General features: G+C 38.2%; 1 protein-coding gene across 1 annotated transcript; it reads right to left on the bottom strand.

Annotated features, from left to right (window-relative positions):
• Positions 1–433: 433 nt before the first annotated feature.
• On the bottom strand, positions 434–6,345 carry si:ch211-133l11.10 (rho-related GTP-binding protein RhoU). Its single transcript, XM_036557343.1, has 3 exons — positions 6,150–6,345; positions 4,444–4,502; positions 434–904 (listed from the first exon to the last, which is right to left on the bottom strand). The coding sequence occupies exons 1-3, from the start codon at positions 6,343–6,345 to the stop codon at positions 434–436; spliced, it is 726 nt and encodes a 241-aa protein (XP_036413236.1).
• Between the last annotated feature and the right edge of the window lie 475 nt (positions 6,346–6,820).

The raw sequence follows: 6,820 nt of genomic DNA, 5'->3' as shown, positions 1-6,820 counted from the left end.
AACTCTTTAGTTTCTCAAAGGATTCTGGAACTTTAGTGGAAAATTGCCTGTTGTTATGGAACCCATTTGTTCCTCAAAAGGTTCTGGAATCTCAGTTGGAATGGGCCTATGGTTCTAGAACTTTTTAGTTTGTCAAAAGGTTCCAGAATTTGGTGGAAAATAGTAGTTCTGGAATGTGTTGGTTCCTTAAAAGGTTATGGAACTTCAGTTGGAAAGGGTTTGGTTCTCAAACTCTTGAGTTTCTCAAAAGGTTCCGGAATTTGGTGGAAAAGCGCCTGTAGTTCTGGAACCTGTTGGTTCCTCAAAAGGTTCTGGAACCTCCATTGGAAAGAGCCTCTGGTTCTAGAACTCTTTAGTTTCTCAAAAGGTTCCAGATGCTGGGTGGAAATGCTCCTCGTGTATCCCTGTATTCAAAGTACCAACATGAAAATCCTCACATGAAACAGCTCAGCTTTCTCCACCAGGTCTCTGACAACTGTTTGATTTTGTCAGGTGTTTTCTCCCGCAGCGTGTGCCGGCTCCTCAGACCCTCCTCCTGCACCTCCTCCGCATGCTGCAGGCTGGCTACGATGGCCGTGTCGAACACCTCCTTCAAGTTTTTCTGTGTTAGTGCTGAACACTCTACGAAGGCCACCGCCCCAATGCTCTGAGCACACAGCCGGGCATCTTCCTCGCTAACTGGCCGCTCTTGCTCCTCCGCCAGGCGTATCAGCACCTGCACATCCTCACGTAGATCTGACTGTGTCCCTACGAGGATAACAGGGACCCCAGGGCACAGCCGGCGGACTTCCGGTGCCCACCGCTCTGCCACACTGCGGAACGAGGGCGGCAGGATGATGCTATAGCAGAGCAGGAAGACGTCAGCATCGTGGTAGCAGAGTGGACGGAGGCGCTCAAACTCCACCTGCAGGGGGTGGGACAGAGTGACCGGTGTGAGAGAAGCAGAGTGCAGAAGATAAATATATACTGTCACTATTGAAACAGAACCTCGTATCTCCAAAAAGCTTTACAGGAGAAATTAAACAGGCTCTTACATTTTAATATATCGCTGCTGTCGGAAGAAAACCTCGTTTTTCAGTTTTTGACATAATTTGATTAATGTCTGTTGTCCTTTACATTGTGTGTAAATTTCATGATGAATGGACCAAAAGAAATGACCTAAAATGACTTGGAAAAAAGTCTGGTTCCACTGACTTACATTAAAAGTAAAGTAGGTTTTTTTCCTTTTCCTGTAAAGTTGTCATTTTGGAGAATTGAGGTTTTCTTCTGACAACAGCAATATGTAAATGTACATTAATATTGCTTAATTCATCACTGAATTTTGAAACAGGGCAAACAGCAGCTGGTCTTTCCCAATTTACACAAATATGGAGACACAAGCTTTAGTTCTGACAGTGACAATACATACATCACTCAAACGTGACATATTCTGTTGCTTTCAGTTACAATGACCAGTAAGTCACAAGAGCCCATTTGTAGAGAAAACTGATTTTAAAAATATGATTCTGGGCTGCTTTGTGGTTTTCATTGTTTTCTCCCTCAAATAAAGTCTCATACTATGTCAATTTTATTATCAATTTACAATTATAAACATAGATTTTAAGCTCTCAAACACAGAATGACTTGTTTGCTACTTTTTCATCTAGTTAGCTAGCTAGGTTTCTGTCTGAAGCTGGTGTGCTGCACGTTGCAGTGAGCATAGATTGTCCTGTATATGAAGCACAAAGATAATACTTAAGAAGAATATTAAACATTTATCAACTCAAAATGCAGTTGTGGGTCAAAAGTTTCTGAAAATGCAGGTCACAGGCTAACATGGCTAACAATGAATGAACACTAATGGGAATAATTTCAGCTGCTACTACTGTACATTCATTATTAGCAACATTAGCCATTTTGAGAGAAATACACCACCTTCGATATTGATTCCTAGACAAGAGCACTTTTTGAAAGCATAACTTATGACCCAAACTCTGTGTCTGCTGCTTCAGCGAGAAGCATTATTAGCGAATATCCTTCATTCCCTTCCTCCTTCATGAAATAAGCAGCACAGAATTCCATGCTTTTCTAATCTGGTTTATGCTGATCTCGTGCTGGTTTGGTCTCCCAGCAAGGTCATGCTGGTTGATCAACATACCAGCATCTAAAACAACAAATACTGGTTTTGCTGGTGACCAGGCATGCTAGTCTATGCTGGTTTGTCTAGCAGGGTTGCCAGTGGAGTTACACACACAATCTACTCTGTCTACTCAAAAAAGGACATTTCAAATCTAAAGTTATAATCTATGGGGTGCTAATCAATAACCAGTCACTGACTAATCAATCAGGGGCTTACGTTTAGAGACCCTTCCTTTGTTTCCCACCTCTGAGATTCAAAAAAGAGAGAAAAACCTTTATCCATTCATCTCTATCCACCAGAAGTCGTAACATTAAACCTCTGATCTAATATACGCTGAAAAGGTGATGCACTGAATTTGCTTGATTCATGTAATATTTGTGTAAATTAATTTGTGTGAAATCTAGTACTGTACAGGTCCATTTTTATTTGCCCCCCAAAGTACAAACCTCCTAAATGTACCCTCAAAGGTACAGCTATGGTCCTTAAGGTCTGATTATGTACCATTCATTTAATTTAAAGGTAATAATTAAATTAGAGGTCTTGGAGTTACAATAGAGTATATGGAGTCAATCCAATTTTTAAAAATAACTGTAACAGAGGATGGTCCAATTAGGTCTCACAACAAAAGTTCTGAAGACGACGCAGGTATAGTGCCGGAACTCTAGTTCCACAGAAGGTTCTGAAACCTCAGAAGAAAAGCATCCTTCGCTCAGCAACTCTTTCATTCATCAAAAGTTCTGGAACCTTGGTGGAAAAGTGCCTCATGGTGTGGAAACTCCTTACTTCCTCAGAAAGTTGTGGAACCTCAGTAGAAAAGTGTCTGTAGTACGTGGACTTTTTAGTTCCTCAAAAGGTTCTGGAACATCAATAGAAAAGCGCCTATGGTTCAGCAACTCTTTTAGTTTCTCAAAAGGTTATGGAACCTCAGTTGGAAAGGGCCTATGGTTCTGTAACAGAAGATGGTCCAATTAGGTCCCACATTAAAAGTTCTGAAGATGACAGGGTACCAGTGACGGCATACTCTGAAAGGTGCCTTTTTTCTGAGAGGGCACTTTTGACTATATCTGTTCTTTTACTCATGTGCAAATTATGTACGCCTTTCAATCACGTAATTTCAGTGCATCACTTTTTTCAGCACAGGATGGATTTAGTATTTCTGAGACAGTTTGGTGGGTACTGTGGGAGACGCCTTAGGTCCTGTACTGCCTATGAAAACAATACACTAGAAAATGGAATATTATTTATTACCTGAAGGACCAGAATACATGGAGGATAACAATGGTTATGTGTTGTGTATTTCTTGTAAATCATCTTGAGCTTATAGCAGTTGTGCCCAAACTTTTTGTCTTTGTGGGTCAAAGTGTGATGTTCTGCAGTGGACTGAAGGACAAGGACAGCTAGCTGACAAGCTGTTAGCTTTATGTTTGACTTGACTGATAAAACTGACCAATTCGAATCTCAGTTGTTGTACACTGGAAGTTTTTTTTTTTAATTATGGATAATATTGTTGAATATAGTTTATTTGCTGGTTCAGAGCTAACATAACTCAGCACGTCTTATGCAAGGTAAAGGTTGTTATTTCGTTTGCTAGCTCATGGAGTTATAAACCGGTGGTTTTCCACCTGCAGGTGCGAGATGGTTGTCTAAGAAGATAAATATTTACGGCATTTGGCAGACACTCTTACCCAGAGCAACTTACAAATTGATAATTTTACACAGGTAGGTGAAGGTAGTGTTAGGACTCTTGCCCAAGGACTCTTATTGGTATAGTGTAGGGTGCTTTCCCAGCCAGGGGATTGAACCTCAGTCTACAACATAGAAAGCCGAGGTGTTACCCACTACACTACACCAAATACAGTGTCGTTTATGTATTGTCCATATGGCAGCACTGTCTGATATGCTGGATTAGCATGTAGCTTTTGACTACACGCGCTTTCAGTGACAGCTGTATTGTGTTAAGGATTATAGACTTTTTACTTTTTAATTATAACCTTACACTATGTATTTTATCACTAAGTGCAGTACAAAAATACGATTTCAAAAGAAAATAAGAAGCTAAAAAGTATTTAAAATGGCCCTAACTGGCCAAATCAAACATCATTGTGAACATACTTTGACCCACTGGACACACTTTGGGTCCTGAATTATATAAACAAAAATGCCCTGCAGTATATAAATAAAAATGATGATAGTGATGTTGCTGATATGCAGCCTGAGAAGTGGCCGTATTAGAGCAGTAGCTTATAGAGCTCTAAGTATGTTTACTTAATTTCACAGTAACATCAGAATAAGAGAGAGAAATCAATTGATTCAACCTCCCCCACCTGTCCTGCCATGTCACAGAGCTGAAGTTGTACTGGTCTTCCATCCACCGCAACCCTCGCTGAACGATGGAGAAAAAGAGTTACATAATCAATAACCAGTCAATAATCAATACACTGATAATCGGAACATACAAAGCAAGCAAAGCTATTCTATTGTTGGTACAACAAACTGTTATTTGCCTACCCACTAGCGTGAGTGCCCTGAAACGACCTTAGAGCGACCTAGTGGCTTTAGCTTCACAGGTCTTAAAAGCTCCAGAGAGTAAAAGTAGGCTAATCATCGGTTAGGCTACATCTGGTGTCCTGACATAAGTTGACTACCACCTGGCCAAAGATCGTATGTTTACAGTGAGTCTCTGTGAATTTTACTGCCCATTTCACCCATGAAGTTAAAACAAACAAAATATAATATTGTTTAATATAATATATGGATACATGTTTATATAGACTGTAAAATATAATTTAAATTATACGGTGAAGTATATAGTACAGATTAATACAGGTTAATATAGACTATATAATACTGGTTAGCATAAACAATATAAATGATACATAAGTTATTTTATATAGTTTATACTTGTATTACATAGTCTATCATACAGGCTATATTAACCTGTCTTAGCCTGTGCTATATAGTTCATATAAGCATTTAAGTTATATAATATACTCTATAAACCTTTAAATACGTAAATCTTAACAAGTTTGTATTATATAGTTTAACATTCTGAATACATTATATAGTCTTTTTTTGACAAGTTTGTATTATTTAGCCTACATTAACCTTCATGGATAGTTATATAGTCTTTACTGATGAGTTTGTATAATTTAGTTTATTTTAACATTATGGATTCATTATATATTCTTAATTAATGAGTGTGTATTATATAGTTTATATTAACATTGTGGATGTGTTATATAGTATTGGGGGGTTTGTATTATTTAGTTCATATTAATATTGTACATATGTATTATTTAGCTTATATTAACATTGTGAGTATGTTATATAATCATTGTTAATAAGTGTGTATTATATTGTTTATATCAACATTGTGGATATATAATATAGTCTTTATTGACCAGTCTATTATTACATTGTGGATATATAATATAGTCTTTATTGACTAGTCTATTGTATAGTTTACATTACATTGTGTATATATATATATATATATATATATATATATATATATATATATAATATAGTCATTATTGCCAGTCTATCATATAGTATATATTACATTGTGGATATATAATATAGTCTTCATTGACTAGTCTATTGTATAGTTTATATTACATTGTATATATATATAATATAGTCTTTATTGACTGGTCTATTGTATAGTTTATATTACATTGTATATATATATAATATAGTCTTTATTGACTAGTCTATTGTATAGTATATATTACATTGTGGATATATTATATAGTCTTCACTGACTAGTCTATTGTATAGTTTATATTACATTGTGGATATATAATATAGTCTTCATTGACTAGTCTATCATATAGTTTATGTAACATTGTGGATATATAATATAGTCTTTATTGTATAAAATTGCCTACACTAACCTTTTGTATCACAGTCTATACAGCACAGTCTATAAAACACATGGTCCGTTTTAAGTACTGTACAGTCTGTATTAACATCAGGCTCACTGTGCATAGTCACTGTGCTCCTAACCCACACGCTCCTCTGATGTTACCTGAGAAGTGGTCTATAGCAGTGGGGATGTACTCTGCTGGGTATCCGTTGGTGGTGTAGCTCACTATCAGACTGGTTTTGCCCACCGCTCCGTCTCCCACCAGCACGCACTTCAGCCTCCGCTCGGGCAGTGAGATGGAGCAGGTCCCGGCTCTTCTGGGCGGCACTGGAGGAGCCTGATCGTCCTGAGGCGGCATTTCTCACTCAAACGGCGCTAAACGATCCTCTGGGTCTGCTCTAAGACATGCTGCTTCCTCTGCGGTAGAACTGATCTGCTCCAGCCTCGCCAGAGTCCGCGCGCTCGCGGGACGCGCTGAGTGAAGTTTCACTGCAGCTGATGAACACAGTCCGCATCTGGGCTCCGGGGAAAGCGGATTAGAGCTCAGCCTACAAGTTTATTACCAGCCTACACCAGCCTACAGCTCACACCCGGGGCTTCAGTCACAAGCCTCTTCTGGAGCTTTTACAGAAAGCTTAGCCTGGTTTAATGACCCTGAGGGTATATTATAGAGCCTATATTAACACTCAGGTTATATTATAGATCCCATATTAACACTGACGATATATTATAGACCCTATATTAACACTGAGGATAAAAAATACAGCCTATATTAACACTGAGGATAAATTATAGAGCCTATATTAACACTGAGGATATATTATAGACCCTAT

The sequence above is a fragment of the Colossoma macropomum genome, unplaced genomic scaffold (assembly GCF_904425465.1).
Source record: "Colossoma macropomum unplaced genomic scaffold, Colossoma_macropomum, whole genome shotgun sequence".
In the NCBI taxonomy this organism is placed as follows: Eukaryota; Metazoa; Chordata; class Actinopteri; order Characiformes; family Serrasalmidae; genus Colossoma; species Colossoma macropomum.
Note: the sequence above shows the minus strand (reverse complement) of the source record. Positions and strands in the feature narration are given on the sequence as shown.

Coding starts and splice junctions, on each gene's coding strand:
- si:ch211-133l11.10 (XM_036557343.1), bottom strand. CDS start 6,345: ATGCCGCCTCAGGACGATCAGGCTCCTCCAGTGCCGCCCAGAAGAGCC. Junction 4,503..6,149: donor TGCTATAGACCACTTCTCAG/GTAACATCAGAG, acceptor TCCATCGTTCAG/CGAGGGTTGCGGTGGATGGA. Junction 905..4,443: donor TCTGTGACATGGCAGGACAG/GTGGGGGAGGTT, acceptor CACCCCCTGCAG/GTGGAGTTTGAGCGCCTCCG.